Source organism: Aspergillus fijiensis (genome assembly GCF_003184825.1).
Source record: "Aspergillus fijiensis CBS 313.89 unplaced genomic scaffold BO72scaffold_34, whole genome shotgun sequence".
Classification (NCBI taxonomy): domain Eukaryota; kingdom Fungi; phylum Ascomycota; class Eurotiomycetes; order Eurotiales; family Aspergillaceae; genus Aspergillus; species Aspergillus fijiensis.
The window spans coordinates 224,109-242,697 of record NW_024469010.1 but is presented as its reverse complement, the minus strand read 5'-3'; the positions used below and the strand labels follow the sequence as shown (position 1 = coordinate 242,697).

The following is an 18,589-nucleotide window of genomic DNA, read 5'->3' as shown; positions in this document are numbered from 1 at the left end:
GCCCGACCATGATCCAGGCAGACACCAATATTGCTTGTCACGGTTATCACAGTCTGTCTCAACTAGCATTCGTGGCCCTACAGCCCTATGGGTTTTATTCTGCATGGGCTGTCCCTCCCGCGGCGGCAAGCTGACCCCCACGATTGGTCCGACATGAAAACCGCTCACCTCTTGCACTCAGGATCTTCCCAATTCACCCCCAGCTAAGCTTTATCACTGGGATCACAACACGTCTCATATGCAGGTGACGAGCCTCGTCTGTGATGTATCAGCCATCGCCCGCATAGTCGATGTCTGGCCCCCCTCACTCCTCACCCACATCGAACCTGTCGAATCACACCCTGGAGTATAGCGCCCAGCAGCAAGACTAGCATGCGATCTCGTTGGCGGACTCCAGAGCCATCCCTGCCAGGCCTCCAGAATATGATTGCCTAACGATGGAAGTTGGAGGTGACTCAAGGGAAAGGAGATATAACCAGTGTCCCCGACCGAGCGGATGCATCTCTAACTCTGAGCACAAGCACAACTCCGAGCCTCTGCGCACGTCAGCCATTTTAATCATCAGATCCATATAAACATCCTTTAAAGCCATCTGTACCCGACCAACCCGGGACAGCACCTGGGACAAGTCCACATCATGGGCGTCGCCAAGATCATCGGCAAGGTCATCATCATTCCCATCCTCTTCTGCATCTTCGTCGGATGCGTCATTTACTTCCTCATCAAGTATCGACGGGACCGCAAGCGCGAGAAGAAGGAGGATGCGATCCGCGCCCAGCAGTTTCAGCAACAGCAGCAATACGTGCAGTATCAGACGCAGCAGGCGGTGGCGGCGCAGTACGGGCAGTCGCCGTACTACCATCAAACGACCGCCGACGACTCGACGATGAAGAGGCCCGAGCCGGTGTTCTATCCGGTGCAGGCTCATGCGGGGACGGAGGGGGTTTGACTGAGAAACTGTCAGAAGGTGAGTGGGTAAGTCTGAGTGTAGTGTAACGAGAAAGAGAAGGGAAGTTGCTGATTCCTTGTGGAATATAGTTTGCTCGTTCGTGGTGGTTTTGATATCCGTTTCTTGAATTATGAGTGGAAGACCTCGTGGTTGGTTGCATGTTGGATTGTATGACACTGGCTTGGATCCGAGGGAGGTATTTTTTTGAGTTCTGGTTGTTCTTATTGTTGTTCATGCTGATGCTTTATATGAGGTATGAGTTTCTTCACTTTGCGAGATCCATTCGAAGGTCGATGGAGGATTTCTGGTTATAGTGGATGTCCCTAGCCGCAAGTCTTTTTGATTCAGCCCAGTCTCATTTCTTGTCCCGACCGACCTACCGACCGATGCTCCGGTCGCTGATGCCCCCTCAAGGACTATATCCCCATCCGGCAGAGCAAACACTCATAGCCTCAATCCTCGCCTGTAGTCAAGGAAGTAGATCAGTTAGTCTAGTTGTCATCAGAGAATCCAACAAACCCCCGTATCCAGCCCCCGCTCCACCGCGACCGGCGCAACTCCAAGAACAAGCACCAACAATCAACCCCCTGCCCCGGAAACCCCGAACCACCAAAGAAAGGTTCATGTATACCGCAATTCAAACTGCAATCAATAGACTATACTACTCCAAATCGTGACCCTGAATTTACTCAAACTAGAGACCCCCTTTCCAGTATGGAAAACATGAATCAGCCCCCCCCCCCCCGTACCAAATATATTAAATAATCTGACTCTCCGCCCCTCTCACAGATCCGAAACCCCATACACTCCGGAATGTACCTGAGTCAGGGGCTTTTTTACCTTGTACCGGACCCTGGATACCGGCTCCGATCGTGAGAAAAAAACGGGGGAAACTCGGTGATTGATTTTGTGGTATTTTAATCTAGTGGTGTTTCGGAGGGTGGGAAGGATTGCGGATGCGGTGCTGGAGGCGGGCCCTGGGATTGCATGATCGTGGTGTTTCTAGCTGAGACCGGGGGAATGGATTGATTGATAAGGGGGCTTTTATTTGGAGAGGTGTTTGTCGGGAATTGGGTTACGTGCCACGTGTTTTGAGGGCATACTTACATAGTACCAACCTTCAATTGTTTGTTTTTCTTGGTGAGATTTTCGATAACTAGAGTATGGTATGGTGGTATAGTAAGGTACTGGGGTGGACGCGTCGAGCACGTGTCTCAGACCACACGTCACGTTCTTGCCAACGCAGACCAAGGCCTGGCGTTCTTCCCCTCATACACTTCGCTCCTACAGTACCTAGTAAGTTAACTCGAAGCCCAAACCTCAAGTGGTCAGGAATCTATCATAGGTTGACTCGTCAAAGGCGACATCAAGGCGAAAAAACTTATATTCAAATCATGATCATTCTTCGTTAATGAAACGCTACAAAGCACAAACCAATACACTTTGCGAGAGGTCGGAGGAGACGACTGATCGGTCGAGAATAAGTCTCTCTCACAGCCTTCCACGGATCTCAGCCTCGTCCTGCTCATGGGCAGGCTTATAGTCCACATAGCAGACACTGTTGTCCTCGAAGGGCCCATAGAATCGACTGCGGTCGTACGGTGTGAAGGGGATCCCCTTGTACAGCCTCTCTACCAGGTCCGGGTTGCTCGTGAAGTAGCGGCCATACAGCAGGGCGTCGTAGCGACCGGACTCAAGCACATTCCAAGAATTGGTCTGATCCCATCCGCCAGCGGAGAAGAACGGTGTGGAGCCGAAGATTTTCCGGAAGGAGGAGAGGTCGACGTCGGAGAGACCCCAGCTTTGGAGGAAGGTATCTTTCTCGGCCACGGAGAAGATTTGTTCGTATCTCTGTATTCATAACGTAAGAGTTAGCTGGAGAGCTCTTCGCGAGAGGGGTCTGCTGCCTTCAGGGAGAGGCAAAGAAAGAGAGGGGATGCTGACCGGCTCAATGAAGCTGACATATGATAGGTTGGGCAGCGCTTGTTTTAGCGATTCGCATAGGAATGTCCAGGTCTCCATGCGCTGCTCGCCGCGCGCCTGGTTGAAGAGGCCGAAAGGCGAGAGACGGATGGCAAGGTTCTCTTCGCCGACCGTCTGTGCGAGCTCATTCATCAGCTCGAGGACGAACTGACAACGCTTCTCGGGACTGCCACCGTACGCATCGGTACGCTTGTTGATGTTCGAGCTCAGAAACTGCTCAGGAAGATATCCATTGCCACCGTGGACCTCGACGCCGTCGAATCCGATCTCCATTGCAGTCTTAGCGGCCTCGCAATAGTCCCGAATGGTCTGCTTGATGTGGGGAACGCTCAGTTCGATGGGTGGGTGGTCTGCGTAGCGCACTGGCTCGGTCGAGCCCACCGGGGGGTGCGAATAACATTCTGTGGGCGAGTCCCAGACACTGGCGGAGGGACAGACGGCGGGCGATCCAGTCATCTGAGGGATTGTGGCACGGCCGGCGTGCCAGAGCTGGCAGTAAATGTATCCGCCTTTGGCGTGGACAGCTTCCACGACAGCTTTCCATCCTGCGGCTTGTTCCTCGGTGAAGAGACCGGGAACACCTGGCATGCCATTACTCTGGCGAAGAGGTCAGCCATCGATGCGCATGGCGAAAGAGGCAACAGCTCGGGTCGGATCTAATTACCTCGAGCGATGGGGGGATGCCCTCGGAGATGATCAACCCCCCTGGCGTTGCGCGTTGGCGATAGTACTCGACTATCAATTGTCCGGGATACCAGATCCGATTGGGGTTCTCAGGCGTGCTGATCGGGTTCAGAGGCTCGCCCCGGTTGCGCGTCAAAGGGGCATGCACCACTCGGTGGCTGAGTTGGATCTTGCCATTAGCGATGGCCAGGGGCTGGAAGAGCTTGGACTGTTCTCGAAGAAGCTGATCGCCAGTCATGACTGCTATATTTGTGTGCACGGTGGGTTAAGGTTCTGTGCGATGGATGCAGTGGCTGCAGTGGCTGCAGGCAAAGATGAACAGTGGTTCTTGCGAAGGCACAGTTTCTCAGAAAGGGGAGCAGGATTGGGGAAACCATGGACAGCAATGGCCACCGCAGTGGGCTTTTCATCCCACCGGCTGGGTCATGGACTTCTCTTCCTCTCGAGGCCCGCTTCCCTCTCCTCTTTGGTTGCTGGTCCGGCCATGGCCCGATGGAGGGGTGTTAAACGGGGACCAACAGGTGCCATTTCCATAACAGGCATGACAGATGGAGCCTGACAGGTTTGGGACCTTTGGGTCGTGTGGGAATATCCAACCAGCGACGAAGGGACGACACGAGAAATTATGGAGAGAGAGAGACACGGGTTGAACCTTGGGAAGTGGAGCGAATTGTCTGCTAGGCCATTGACCCGTGTTTCCGGCTGGCCGAGGAGGGGACGGTGGGTGATTAACGACGATCTGTTTTGTTGATGGCATCTTCTTGTTGTGCTCCATGAAGATTCGCGATGTTGATGTTGGTGTGGATATGAGAGCTTGGGAAAGTGGAGGAGGAGGGAACAATGTCAATAATGATCTGACATATAGATCCATGTGCGTCAACCGTGCAGTCGACGACTATCAACATCCCTGCCTTGCCCGCGGTAACGTTACCAGCACCTACCGTCACCCATAATGCCTGGTACGTAAACACACAATCACCCATCCACCCCTTTGACCCTGGCAGCGGAAACGCCAACCACCGGCCGCCTCACTCCAGCCATTCCCGACTGAGCCGAGGTGAAATCTCCACTTCTCGGCCAGAAGCGAAAGTCAAAAACCAGGCCCGATCGGCTTGGCACGTATTTAGTCGCTTTAGGGCTTTTTTCGAGCACGCGTCGGCGTCTCAGCCAAGTCCACCAGATTGATGAACTGACCCATTGACACTTGCTGCCTGCTGCCTGCTCGGAACGCAGCAAATTTTCCCTTGTGGCACCCCTGAAAGACCGAAATACCTTCCATTCGAGAGTGTATGAAAGGACCTCACTGGTCAAGCCCGACCAACGACTGTTCCAGAGGACCCAACTCAACCAAACAATGAACCATCCTAGCGCGGCTGGACGTTGACCCCATCATTGACGCTTGCGAAGGTGGTTTGAGGGGCGAAACTCTAGAATTTGTTTATTTGCGCCATGGACGTCGCGTGAAATGCGCGGATGCGGTAGTGTGCAAAGCTATTCGCACCCATTCCTCAGTAGTGGTGGCGTTGCCAATAGACCGTCGTCGTCGCGCCGCTTGCATTTCCCCTAAACTGTAACATCGCGGGCTCTCACGGGGCTGAAGGATGAATGATCTCCGGAGGATGAACAGGAAAATTAATCTAAACCAATTAGATTAGCCTGCGGCTGGAAACATCGGAAGTTCGGATATTGATGTCAGATGCGAGTGAAAATTCTGTCTCTGCTAATTTGAGGACCAGGAAATAGGAGATGAGTTGTATAGTAGAGAGAATCGAAGATGTAGCTGGATTGAATGGGTACCGTAGACACTACCTAACATACTAACAGTGTGTTGCCTTCTGGATCAGGTAATTGACAGCAACCACAACAACAATCCGTCATTACGACCTCGTGTTTACGGCGATCTGACCTGTCCTTTTCCTTCTACGTACGCCTTGGTTCAGACTACGTACAGGCACTGCATCCGATCCGCTCGTTCTCCTCTTCAGATTTCTTGTTCATCTTTTCCCAAACCAGCAAATCAAGATGGATATTCATTTTCTGCACCTATCACAATCGATCTGCTGTGGAGGCTCTACCTACACAATCTCTCGAATCTCGAGTCCCTTGACCCAGTGACCAACCAGCTGGTTTCAACTCTCCAGCCTCTCAGTCTCCCTTTCTCGAATCCTACCCCTGGCATTCTGCCCTGTCAGCTTAAGGTTTTCCTCTACGTTTTCTCAATCGCGACTGAGTGGGTCGATCAAGTCGACGGTTCGAATGCTGTTCACACTGTGACTGGAGGCCATTCGACTCGGCTTCGTTTTCCCATCTTCCGACCCAAACTTGAGCTTCTCTAGACACTCGCCTGGCGCCTATCAGAGTCGCCACGGTGGGCTTCATCAGTGCTTGTCCCTGGGAGAAAGACTAGGCGCAATGACACTCGGACGATGGAGCTGGGAGCCTGGGACTCGCCTTTTTATTTATAATACAAATGAGACTGGCTCCCCCACCGAACGTGCGATGGGGTTCTAAATCCTTTTTGTCAATGCTGTCTCGACCTCTGGGGATACATTCGCTATTATTCCTTTTACCCCAGGCGTCATGACTGTGAACGATCCAAAAGATGTCTTGAACACCATCAACTTCATCACGCAGTGCTTGTGTATCCCTATCGTCAGTGTCTTTGTAATTCTACGGTTCTCAATTCGTACATACTACAAGCAATGGGTGGGAGTGGAAGATTGTACGTTAAGAAAATTCCAGATCGCTTTCTTCGGATTGTTAACATTTCCCAGGGTCTTGTCTCGCGGCATGGGTACGGCTGACCTGAAAAGCTGGAGTGTTTGGATGAGGATTAACACCTTATTAGATTTTGTTCATGGGATACTGTTCCGTCTCGATTATAGGTGAGCCCTTCAGAGCCCATCGCACTGCAATCGACTGACGCAGCATTCAGTTGGAAAATACGGGGGAGGGTACCACATTGATGATGTTTCGACTGCACACCAAGTCCTTTTCCGCAAGGTATATTGAACTGAGCCTCACCAACTTCCGACTTCTGACCTCTATCTCTCAGTTCTGCTATGTCGCCACCGTCCTTTACTGTCCCATGGCCCTGCTGGTCAAAGTCGCTCTCCTCTCCATCTTGACTCGCATCTTCGCTCCGTATCGCACCAAAATTCTCATGATCTACTTCTTTCTGGGCTGTCTGTGTGTCTACTATATAATCGCCGAGATTGTGAAAATCCGGATGTGCGACCCCATCCCAGGATACTGGACGGGTAGCCCCAAGGCCAAATGTATGGACCAACAAGCCGCACTCATCGCCGACTCAGTCATCAGTGTTGTCTCCGACCTGATCATCCTTATTCTGCCTCTTCCCTTGACGTGGTCCTTGCAAATGTCCCGCAGCAAGAAAATGCGAGTCATTGGTATGCTTTCAGCTGGTGGACTGGCCACAGCGTTCAGTCTGTACCGTTTGGTTCTGGTGGTCAGAGAAGGCAGCTCAAGAGATATGACTATTGTATTTATTTGTGTCATTCTGTCTGGGTAAGACTTCGATTCCCGCTCATATGGGCTTTTAATGGTCTGAAGCATTCAGCCTAACTGACTGGTAAACAGCAATGCGGAGGGTGGGGTCGCCCTGATATGCGCTTGCCTCCCCACTATCAACATTCTCGTCAACAAGCTCCGCAAGAAGGGCTATTACAGTTCCGACCGTTACGAGCCCACCTCATCCTTGCAACTGAGTAAGATGAAGAACGGAGGCAGTAAACGGTTTTCAATGGGCACGTCACGTCGAGCCGACGGACTCGAATCTGCTTCGGACCAAAGTCACCTTATTTCCTTTGCTGGTGGGCTTGATGTTGCCTCCAGTGCGGAAACAGGCGGTATTCATAAGACGGTTGACGTATCACAGACAGTTGAGGTCGTGGCAGATAGGGAACACTAGGTTGGAGTCATTTGGGTTTACTTTCGTTTTCTTTTTCTATGTTATGGGATATACCACTGGCCGTGCTTAACGAGACTAATATTCTTTTTGTAGTCCTGATTCTGGGTGGAGGCTTGGCTTGGACATGTATAATTAGACTAGCTATAATGATGAGCAAATACTTCCATGGACCCCTAGCTGGGCATACAAGCAGGAAGAGCAGAAGACGGGCAACCTTGAAGAACACCACCAAACCTGAAGAGAACAACCAACCCATCGCCCGCTCACATGACTCTCCACTGCAACTACCTACCTAGTACTAGGTACGGAGTACTCCGTACTTTATCATTAAAACCACTTCCTAAATAATGACCACCTTACCGCTTCCGCTAATCATCAACAAATTAGCTCCCCAAAACATCCATGCTAGACCCATTCGTTGACTCAGATATCCCTGCTGCAGGACTTTCGTGATTCACTGACACAAGAGCCATGTCTTATCTTGACACTTCTAACCAAGCTTTACCAAGCAAAAACAAGCCTTGGGTGAAATACTAGGTCTCAAGCATCCTCACTTCCAGTCAGACAAAGTCCAAGCGCCAACACCGGGTCATTCACAATACCAACCCGTTCCGATTATCTATCTGTCACACCCTGCAAGCATGAGCGAGCGTGACGTTACAACTACCTACGGTAGTAACCTTGACCGAGGTTCTGGAACACGCAACGAGAGCAGACAAGATAGGATACAATCGGCTGTCTGCCTATGTTGATTTGTCCACCCTGGCCGTGTCTTGTGGCTGCCTTCAAATCTCTACAATTAGTATAATACTAACGTCGTTATTCCGAAAGGTGCTACGCTGGACACGTTCCACCGGCCAAGTGGGGACTTCTGGCTCGATTACGATTGCAGTTGCATCCCTTCGCGAACATGAAATGTACGACCGTCAGCTACGCTTCAATGAAAAAAATTGTCTACCTCATTAAGAGCTCCGATATCGTGTTGTTGCAATCTCGGTAACATGACACGAAGGCCAATAAAAATGGATACGATACAAACCAAACAATAGCACACCTCCATCATCACCTCGGCGTGCTCCAATCCTTCTCCAGGGCTGCCAACGAGCTCTGAGACCGACCCTCAGTCGTGATATTGAGCCATAGGAAGAAAAGGATAAGCATGTTGAGAGCAGCGTTAAGCATGCGACGTTGCCAGCCAAGCCAGTGACATTACAGACAAGATCAGGACCATGCCTAGCTCACTGCCTAGGTTGACGTGAGTGCGCCTCCAGAGAAGACCCCTTTCCGCAACATACACGACATTTATTTTCTTTTTTATTATCCGCCCCCCTTTCCTCCTCTCTATCTAATGAAATGTGGTGGTCGGCAGGGAATTCAGAGTAATGTTCTTATCATCCTATTGGACTATGCTGAAGGAATAGTGTCGATTCACCATCAGCCTCGTCAGCATTGCGATACGGTTCGATACTGTCAAACAAACAAGTGACGAGCCAAGCCTTTGTTTCCACTTACCAAGAAACTAACGTTCTCTTTATCCGAGTGGACTTCTGGTCAAGTGCTCCGTGCTTCCCTCTGGCACACCAAAGCTATCTTATTTCCAAAGGTACGCAGCATGATGGATATTACCCACACCCAATGGTACTTTCTCTGTTGTCTGAATGTGATTGTTTCTTTCCCAAAGCCTCGCTTTCTTCCCCTCTCCGAACCTGCGCGGTTGCATCTATTTTCCAAGCATCTCCGTCGGGAAACCGTAGCACCAGCCGCACCACAACCAGGACGAGCCCGATAACTAGACACAGTGGCACGCTTCGTCACCCCCTAGCAATCAAGTCCACATGCAATCGCAAGCCTATCAATAGGCTCGAGCCAGACATTCAACTTATCATCCTCATTAGGACGCTCCAGCGGCCAGCCAGAGCTACAGCTGGGCATGTTGGTGGACATTATTAGCCGCATCTGTGCATTTCTCCGTGTAGAGAGGGGCTATTTGATACTTACGTATCAAGCAGAATCACGGCAAAGACTGAGACTCCATTAACCGTGTCTCCGGACCGGGTCCGGACCTCTCCTCTCCCTTCGTTCTCCCTGATCTCCCCGGTTTCTTCCTTTCTCTTGGCAGCGGTGCTTGGCAGATGCCGACCCAAGTCTAGACTAGACTGCAGTCTTTAGGCTGCAATGCAAGCGAGGGTCCGAGGTGGACGTGGTGAGTGGTGAGTCTCATTCAGCAGCCCCCCAACACCTCGGCCTGCCGCAGGCCCGCGGGGTCCTCTGTTTTGGTGTTTTGACGGATGGACCGGGTCACGGTCCGTCCCTTTTTTTCTCTTCGCAGTGGAGAACCGACCAGTCGACTCAACCGGCAGTCACTACTATTCCGTGCTCTATTAAAGTTCGATTCGTGGATAGTTATGGAGAATTAATTTGTCGTGCTATGAGACAGGCAACGCGTTCTTACTCAACACTTTTTCTGTCTGGTAGGAAAGCCGCCTCTACCACTACCGATGTGGTAGAGCTCAACATTTATCGCCCAGACAAACAGATGCGAGCGTTGTTCGAAGCTTAGGGCCAAAAAACAACCACAAAATCTTCAGCCAGCCGCCGAAAGTAGAGCCCGGGGAGCATGGGTAACAAACACCTGGTAGGTTCATCCTGTTAATGACAACATAGAATTATCAATCGCATTGTTCAAGAATTGACCAAAAGCACCAGTCAAATCCTACTTCTAGACACCACAGCAAGCCCACCAATAATCCCTTCCTCTTCGAGACTCTTGCCCAGCTCCTTCCCCCGCCTCGCCGAGATATGGATAGACGCCCAGCCAAAACCAATGAGCCAGTCGAGGAGCCACGCACCTCGACTCTGTTTTTCCAAGCATACATACTGGATTGATGATGTTACCTTATTGCATGCTTCCCTATCTTTCTAGCGCAATCGAGGACAAGATATCCAGTCAGTGTCATCACTCTATCTTCTCTGAGCTCTGCAGGAAACCCACGGCCAGACTCTGCAGAACAATCTACTTCCAACCATTCGCGTCAAGAACGATAAGCGCCCATTTCACGCAATTGCATATTTCCCTTCTCCCGGACTAGGGTCTCCCCTCTTTCTAATATTATTGATAAGCTTAACCTACCTTTTGAAACTCGTTCGGGCGTCGCTGATGGTTGTTTATGACGTTGATGGATCATCACCTGTGTGTCCCTTTCAGCCTTTGGCATGATAACTCAGTAGCTGGCTCACCTCAATGGTCCGAATTTGGCGCGGATTGTGAGCCATCGTCTTAGTCGAGGTTTAGAGCCCAGTGGCGTTTAGGACGGAGGTACAGCATATTCCTCCACCACCGAGTCAGGTACAGTCCTGTTTCGCCGTTCACCTTCATGCGGTATCGGAGAAATTCCGGGCTGATTCAGCTAGGGTCATAATGCCCAGGGTTTCTACTCTGTTTTGCTGCTGAATTTCGCATTCTGATCAGATCGAAACAGGGCAAGGATCGCCGACAATCTGAGTCAAGGCAAAGGATTCCTTAGTTCAAGCCAAAAGCCCAAACGGAGACACTGAATTAACCGAGTATACATCCTGCCGACATTACTTTCCCCCGATAAAGGTAATATTCGACGATAACAGCACAGGTCACCCTGCAACACCAGCAAAACCAGCAGCATATTCGGTGTCTTACTACTACGCAGGAAGCAAGCCCCCCAAACATCCTTCCGGTCTCGCCGGTTCTACATGCGTGGGGAAGGATATGGGCAGCCCAAGAAAGAAAACGTAAGCAAGTGGCGACCGGACCTGCTCCGAAGAGCGGAAAGGAGAAGAACTCCTTGGCCCTGTAAGGTATCCGACGGTGGAGTCAACAGACTGACATACTGAGCTCTATTGATCTCTATCACGCAGTATTATACCCTTTCCCTCCTCCTTGCCTCCCCCCCCCCACACACACACTATTCCGATGCAATATTCCTCCTGCAGTAAGCCGGCAACATCCCCACCCCTCGAGACGAAGATGTATCCAGCGGACTTCCGGAGCATAACAGCCCTCTCAATATACCTACCGTAAACTATTCTTTCCCTGAACCTTTACCACCGCCTCTGGCTCTTCTTTGGGATGCAATCGGCACACCTGTTCTCAGTTATGCTCAATGCAAAAGAGGGGGTGGGGTCTCAAGCCAAGGAGAGGGGCAACTGCACGGTAATCGTTAGTCTGCTCTGCACGTAACTCCTATACCCACCGCGATAGGCAACTGTGTGTGTGTGTGTGTGTGTGTGTGTGTGTGTGTTTTCCTCCTGCCTTGATTGTTCAGGCGCGTACTTAAGTTTTTTCTTTTCAAATCTATCAGACAATATCTATCAGTATGCCCAGAAAGAATGACGAACACTCGGACTAGAGGAAAGTAAGAGAAGGAGTGTGTAAGCGTTACGTTTACTGAGACAAGGAACAACTTTCCCACTCGCCGACCGGCTTTCCTCGGAAATGTATGATAAAATAACAAACATCACTTTCTTAGACATGAAATACCTATTCAGTAGGAGGAAGCGTACTTCATCCGGCCGGTAGTGCAGTGTAGCTTTGAATGGTAGGTAGGTCAGGTAGGTCAAAGAATAGCGGAAATGCAAGAGAATTTAGTTCACTTAGTTCAGATGTAGTTGGTGCTATGAACTTATCTAATCTATTGATTTCTAGCTAGCTAGCCTCGAGAAAAGAAATCTATAGGCTGGGGGATGAAAGTTGATTTCATGGTGCATGGTAACCCCCCTCTCCTTTCTTTCTAACTACGCATTCTCTCTAGTCCACTTTCCCATTCCCCACTCCCGGTCTTCCTCCCCACGGGCCCCGCTGGATGTCGTTTCGTCGCAAAGCCAGACGCCGAACAAGATCCCGAAAAACAAAAAACAACATAAAATGAAATTAAACAGTCATTGCACCCGGATATAGTATAGCGCCTAGTAGATATAGGGAAAGAGAAAACCGATTTCCAAAGATGAGAGACAAAAAAAAAAGACAAAGAGGGATACTTCCGGCTCATGCCGCCGCCGGCAAGTCTTTGTTGACCCTGATGCAGGCTAGGATCATCCGGGTGATGGACGGCAACGATGACATACTGCCACTACTGCCCATCTCGTCTAGGATCAACCACTGCTGCAGCGTCCGCGGACGGGGAGGCATAGCGCCGCTCAGGAGGTTCCCCGTCCAGGGCCGCAGGGATTGTGCGCGTGCGATCATCCACTCCTCCTCGCTGCGCGCCAGCCACATCTCTTCCGGAGCCGGTAGGGGCAGTTGCAGTAGTATTTCAGCTTGGAAGAGGGGGTAAGAGTAGACCACTCCCCCAATTGAAGAAGAATGGCCATGAAGATGATGTGTCCTCGTCGCCAGCGTGTGGATGATGTGCACGAAATAGATGTTTCGGCGCAGCGACTCGCTGAATTTCCAGCGCGTCCAGTCGGTTTCTTCTTCGTGAGAGGTCTGGAGAGGACCCCCGTAAACAATGCATAGGCGCTGGACCAGCTGGCAAGGACGTGTTAGGTCAGCACGCGACACTCTGGCTAGTCGGTTCTGTACAATGTCAAGGATTATCAAGTGTACACACCTTGCTAATAGATTGAAGAACTGGGATTGCTGCAATCACCCCTGCTCCGTCGTTGGAAGGGTCAGAGCCCTGCCTTGCACTAGCCAGATTGGGTAGACTGGTATCGTCAATCAAATCGAGTACCTGGTAGATGCAGAGGGTGTGGAGGGGAGTAATACAGCTCTCCATCCCACGGCGGAAATGGTCGAAATCGCCGGTGCCACCGTGAGCCCTCTCGTAGGATTCCGCACAGGTGACATAAGCTGACAGAGTAGCCAGCGTATTTTCCGGAGGCTCTTTCAGCGTTTGCATGGCTTCAGCATGCAACTCGGTATGTAAAAACGGGGAGATCAGCTTCTGCTGCAGTGCAACCCCAGGATACTCTCTCAGCAGGCTGACCATGTCCTGTATCACATCATCGGCACTACTACCAGAGGAATTGCTCTCTTTGGGGATAAGACCCTGGCCAAAGAGAGTGCCCGACACTGTCTCGGGATATGCAGTTAGAGGCAAGATCTCATCCTCATCATATGTCGAGAATCCCTCGCTCCAAGCATATTCCGTATAGGCAGAAGAAAGCGATGCCATCGTAAACCCATTATTCAGCGAATACGTGTCGCTCGAAAATGTTGCTGGCGTCGGCGGCATCATGGCCGCAGGTGATGATGCGGTAGTTCCATGCTGCGAATGATATGGCAACCGTGATTGGTGACCAAAATAGTCATCTATGAGGCCAGGGAGGTGGTCATTCAATTGATAGGCGTCAGGCTGCGCAGACAAATAATCAGAGCCAGCAGGTGATTCGTAGGGCCAGTGAGTTTGCGTCGGAAATACGGAGCTGTCACCGTGGCCGTGAGTCAACAAATCCACATTGGTAGAAGTGGCGGGACTCCAAGGAGACCTCGAACTGTCATCAGGATTAGTTGAGGTATCCAGAGGTGGTGCTGACAGCGCCCACGGCCCATTTCCAGGAGCCAGAGTCAGCGGAATATAGAGAGAGGCGAGGGGTGAAGTGGTGGCCTGGTCAGAGGTTTCCTGAGGCATGACAGACTCGGATGCTGTTACAGGAACGCAGGATGCCGGATAAACGCAGGGTCTTCGGCTTTGTAGGCACCGGCTGCAAGAAGGTCGAGTCATAGAGCAACGCAGCTTCTTCTGAGCACAGGCATCACAAGACTTCCGCTTCGACTGACGTTCCTGACCAATGTTCTTGATGCATCGACGACGGTGCCTATCCCGCAAATCACCTGCCGTGCTATCAGTGAAAATACTTCGGATACCATTCCGCCTGTTTGTCACAGTGGAGCACAAGACAAGGGATCACGACTTGATCGATGGAAATGTGGGGAGAAGAGAAGGGTAGCCTACGTCGACTGTATGTCTTGTTGCAGATTCCGCACCGGAAGTCCCCGTCAGCTGTAGGCTGTGAGGAGGGTGGCGGGAAACATTGATTGCTGTTCAATTGTCTGTGCTCTTTCTCTTCGGTGGGATGCATGCTTCAAGGAGAAATGAGGTGCCTGGGGATCTAGCCTAGCGTAGGTAATGGTGGGTACGATGGGTCATCAAGTGTTGCAGTGGTATGTCAAAGATGTAAAATGGGGAGATTAGCTGATTTAAAACCAACGGTGGTCATGTCCTGAAGAACTGTGTAGACAAGGCTATCTGTCGCAATTCGGAAGGACCCTCTGAGGGAGGACAGGTGAATAAAGTATCGCCAGTCTGAGATCTCTCTTGGCAGACTATAATTGACTATGCCGATTAGTCAATTCTCTCTCTCGTCTTATCCGGCGAAACTTGTTGAAGCAGAAGCGAATGGATGGAAGGATTGCAATCCCTTCTTTTGCATGTCTTGCACATGCAAGGATAAGAAAAGATACCATAATTCGGACCATTGACGATACGGAAACCGTCCGAAACCCTAGTAAGGTAATTCCTGTTAAGGGTTTTAATTATCGCAGATAAATTCTGGCTGCCTGAGGGACCATAGAGGGGGCAGAGGATGGTGGGGGAGGAAAGAGAGAGGAGGGGGGGGGGGGCCTTAGGCCCAGGGGGGAAGTCAAAAGGCAGATTGAAGTCAGTGGATGAATGAATGAATGAATGAATGAATGTACGAGAGCGAGGGACTGCATGAGTGCCTCAGTGCCTCAGTGCCTTAGCGCCTTAGCCTTGTGCGTGCGCTGAGGATAGGCGAGGCGAACCGCAAATGGCGCGACAGCTGCTATACATCCTTTCGATCTGATATTGCTCTGGGCTGCGGGTGATTGTCCCTCGTTAGGGGGTCTCTGCTCCAATCAATCAGTCTCCGTGTCCGGCTCGGGTTCTTTTTCACCAAGAGACTTAATATGTAAGATAAGTAATAATATTAGTATTCAATGGACTGTACTCACGGATGCAGAAACGCCACCCCGACCGGGGATCGTCCCTGCCCAGGCCTGACTAGACTAGTCTGAGTCGTCATGTCTCTCATCAGCACTGAGTACGGAGTTGAGTTAGTTAGCAGTTTCTGTTATAGGATGGCTTTCCGATCGAATAAGGTTAGCCGAATCTCCAGCCTGCCAGGTGGAGCCTAGAGCCTGCCAATTTGCGTACTTTTCGAGGCCACATGTACTGCAACAAAATAAAGGATTCCCAACTGCATGCAAATCCTCAAATTCTCCCCTTTAGCAAAAGGAAGCTAATGCTCCCACTAACCCACCTAGCGCTTCCTGCGGGAGCATCCATTGGTGTTGACGCTGGTCCATTCTGCATTTCCTCTGGTTTTAATTATTTAATTCGATCAAAATCAATTGAATCAGTCTTGTTGGACTGCAAGCCTGCTAGCTTGCCTCCGTTTCAGGTTTTACCGTTGGTCACGGCGTATTTGTCCTACCCCCTGCTGGTACTTGACGAACCTGAATCCTTCAGGCCAGAACCTGGCACTGTGCTGTCAGTGGCATGGAGGCCCACCAAGCTAATACACTGCATGTTTACTTCCCGAATCTTCCGCAGATAATTCTGGTTATCGAGGTGGATGCATCGGGGGAAACGTGGCTTCGGACAGGCAGTACGGGGTAGTAGGAAATGATTAACGATGAGACACCGTAGCACAGCAGAACTCCTTCATCGGCTGCGCCGATAGGATTCTGGAGCCATCTGACTTACATGAACCCTGCGTAAGCCACAGATACGAGGCTTATCCCTGGACACACTCTGGTGGACCCCTGATTGGTGGGCAGTGCTCAGGGTTGGTTTGGAAAAGATCGAGAGCCTCACACATGCACTTGATTAGCCAGAGTCGAAAACGTCATCCGTACTGCATCTTCGCTTAAATTGACCTTGGAGTATATGTCACTGCAACAACACACTCTGTACACACTTTCTCTCTGGAAGAGGTATACAGACAGTCTTAAGTTGTTGGACGGAGCTTGAAGGATCGGCGGCTGCCTTGCGAGATTTCAATCGTGGTAGTAAATTCTCTCACCTGCCATTGCTGGCTTAGTGGTCTTTCTAGAGCCCCCCAATTATAGGTTTCCAGACTCCAAAGGCCGCAGCCACCAAAGTACGGCGTTAACCGACTAAAGGATGAAATCTTACCTCAGCACTTGCATCCACGCGCGGAAAAATCAGAAATCAACGTTTACCCACGCGATGTCGATCTTCAGGCTCAATGCGGATTAGATACCTTGCATATATTCACGGTTAGGGGCCGAAACCGTATATCGATCATGCTATCCGGTATCGTCATACTGCATTGTCGCATGGCTGGTCTTTGTGACATCGAATTGATTAGAACGTCCAGTCGTTTCCACTTCCAGGGGAATTCGGCACTTGGCACAATGACCTTCAAGAGCCTGAAAATGTTCGGCATTGTAAATGTACAATTCAGAAGTAAGTCGAGATAACCCGGACTGGATTTGTGAACTCCGCGGGCTATGGCTGGCTCAGGTTCAACCCAATAAGGTACTGTACGTGCACTAGGTCGGCTCAACCCCAATGCGTTTCATTCAGATCATATACCGGTACTTTTGGGATGTGAAAGCGGTCCTTCTAACATGGAGAACCCACTTCTTGCCCAGTGGGGAACAATACCTCCACATTTCTCGATGATCATGTCCGACAACGCCTTCCAAAGTAGTTTCGGCCGGCCACTGGAGTAATGCTCCAGCCTGCATCACGGTTAGTGGATACCTCCAGCAGCGGCGAGTCTACAGCAAGCCCATAGACTAGTGTATGTGCTGAAGCATGTTAGAGTTGGAATAAGTCCGCGCGCGCAGACCTCCCCGCACTCACTTGCAACTGCAGGAGAGCTAAAAGCAGAATGGATCAGTTTATCCCATCAATGAGTATCATTGCTGAGCTGAAAAGACTGTTCTGGTCTGCGGCGCACTCCGAGGTCTGCATGGTTTCTAGCGCCGAATGAATGCAGGCTTTGGTCTATACCGGAAAGAGTCATTGAAGAATATCCTGTGCAGGTTAGCCAGCCAGCCCAATCCAAATGCGTTGGTCTGGTGTTCATTCGTCTTAAGTGCCGAGATCGTTAGCAAACATTTTGCGACAGTCCGCCAAGTAAGGCCAACAATCAACGTCATGGCCATTGCTTGAAACTTGAATACTGTCCGCTTACTTGTGACTCGGCTGAGCTTGCTGGGCGAGATACCGAATTCAAGGCCTGTTGAAGGCCATCCAGTAGGGGGACAATGGGGAAAGCTACCCGTCATGGTCCAAATCAGATGTGATTATGGCGTCTCATTAATCATACACTAGACTAGGGGTTTCGTGGCTTAGATACTCACTGCGGCCTGAAACAAATTCGAATGCCATTCTCGTCGGCTCCACCGCAATGATGCTCAGTAGATGCAAACCGAAACTGCTTTGCTCGGTAAATCCGGGACTGAGGCAATGAATGTTTCTGCGAAATTCTTCATCAGATCGAACATATTCCATTAGACCATCGAAGTTGATTGAGTAAATGAGTTATCCAATAGGAGGCATGGACTAGAATTGGCCAAGGACACTGATCGGTCTAATTTCCAACATTGACCGTGCCTTAGTGGAGTGCCCGCGGACTTTCACATTCCGAATCCGTGATAATCACTTGGAGGGGCAGGTCTAGGCAAAAGCGAGGGGGTTTGAGCTCCAGAAAACACAATGATTCTTACAAACCTCTCATTGGCTCGGGATAGCCTTCAAGCCACAATCTTTTGTTTTCCATTTTTTCATTTTTTTTATTTCTTCTTCCCTTTTGCCGAACGGTTGCACGCACTGAAATAGAGAATTGTACGGGAGAACGTCGAGGCTGCACACTGGTATGTGCCTGGAGATGGAACGGAGGCTAATTAAATTCCGCGAAGTAAAGCAGACTTTTCCGTTCGATGCCGGAAAGCTTTCCCTCAGGTCCTTAGTTGCCTCATATTTGTTTTTTGTGCCGCATTGCACCCAGGGATCCCGTATGTGTCTAGACTGTGAATATAGTCCTTAATATGCCCCACTGGCTAAAATATT

The 18,589-nt window shown here is 50.5% G+C and overlaps 4 protein-coding genes across 4 annotated transcripts; 1 reads left to right on the top strand and 3 right to left on the bottom strand.

The window, feature by feature from the left end:
- Nucleotides 1-181: 181 nt before the first annotated feature.
- BO72DRAFT_159934 (uncharacterized protein) lies at nt 182-1,290 on the bottom strand. Its single transcript, XM_040939301.1, has 3 exons — nt 1,200-1,290; nt 1,035-1,145; nt 182-967 (listed from the first exon to the last, which is right to left on the bottom strand). Exons 2-3 carry the CDS (start codon nt 1,107-1,109, stop codon nt 368-370), a joined length of 675 nt encoding a protein of 224 aa, XP_040799790.1. The 5' UTR covers nt 1,110-1,145; nt 1,200-1,290; the 3' UTR covers nt 182-367.
- A 1,110-nt stretch (nt 1,291-2,400) lies between these two features.
- BO72DRAFT_160126 (alkene reductase) lies at nt 2,401-3,938 on the bottom strand. Its single transcript, XM_040939304.1, has 3 exons — nt 3,597-3,938; nt 2,894-3,529; nt 2,401-2,800 (listed from the first exon to the last, which is right to left on the bottom strand). Exons 1-3 carry the CDS (start codon nt 3,852-3,854, stop codon nt 2,441-2,443), a joined length of 1,254 nt encoding a protein of 417 aa, XP_040799789.1. The 5' UTR covers nt 3,855-3,938; the 3' UTR covers nt 2,401-2,440.
- A 2,158-nt stretch (nt 3,939-6,096) lies between these two features.
- On the top strand, nt 6,097-7,618 carry BO72DRAFT_159810 (uncharacterized protein). The gene is made up of 6 exons (XM_040939300.1): nt 6,097-6,338; nt 6,391-6,410; nt 6,465-6,501; nt 6,552-6,619; nt 6,672-7,144; nt 7,217-7,618. Exons 1-6 carry the CDS (start codon nt 6,197-6,199, stop codon nt 7,545-7,547), a joined length of 1,071 nt encoding a protein of 356 aa, XP_040799788.1. The 5' UTR covers nt 6,097-6,196; the 3' UTR covers nt 7,548-7,618.
- A 4,946-nt stretch (nt 7,619-12,564) lies between these two features.
- Nucleotides 12,565-14,603, bottom strand: BO72DRAFT_381687 (Zn(II)2Cys6 transcription factor domain-containing protein; the record flags this gene model as incomplete). The annotated part of the gene is made up of 3 exons (XM_040941442.1): nt 12,565-13,079; nt 13,210-14,355; nt 14,477-14,603. 3 exons carry the CDS (start codon nt 14,601-14,603, stop codon nt 12,565-12,567), a joined length of 1,788 nt encoding a protein of 595 aa, XP_040799787.1.
- Between the last annotated feature and the right edge of the window lie 3,986 nt (nt 14,604-18,589).

Bases quoted from the DNA above. Each gene is read 5' to 3' on its own strand.
- BO72DRAFT_159934 (XM_040939301.1), bottom strand. From the start codon at position 1,109: ATGCAACCAACCACGAGGTCTTCCACTCATAATTCAAGAAACGGATAT. The intron at 968-1,034 runs ATTCCACAAGGA...TTACCCACTCAC, and splicing joins ACCACGAACGAGCAAACTAT to CTTCTGACAGTTTCTCAGTC.
- BO72DRAFT_160126 (XM_040939304.1), bottom strand. From the start codon at position 3,854: ATGACTGGCGATCAGCTTCTTCGAGAACAGTCCAAGCTCTTCCAGCCC. The intron at 3,530-3,596 runs GTAATTAGATCC...CCTCTTCGCCAG, and splicing joins GCATCCCCCCATCGCTCGAG to AGTAATGGCATGCCAGGTGT. The intron at 2,801-2,893 runs GTCAGCATCCCC...TTATGAATACAG, and splicing joins ATGTCAGCTTCATTGAGCCG to AGATACGAACAAATCTTCTC.
- BO72DRAFT_159810 (XM_040939300.1), top strand. From the start codon at position 6,197: ATGACTGTGAACGATCCAAAAGATGTCTTGAACACCATCAACTTCATC. The intron at 6,411-6,464 runs GTACGGCTGACC...ACACCTTATTAG, and splicing joins GGTCTTGTCTCGCGGCATGG to ATTTTGTTCATGGGATACTG. The intron at 6,620-6,671 runs GTATATTGAACT...TCTATCTCTCAG, and splicing joins ACCAAGTCCTTTTCCGCAAG to TTCTGCTATGTCGCCACCGT.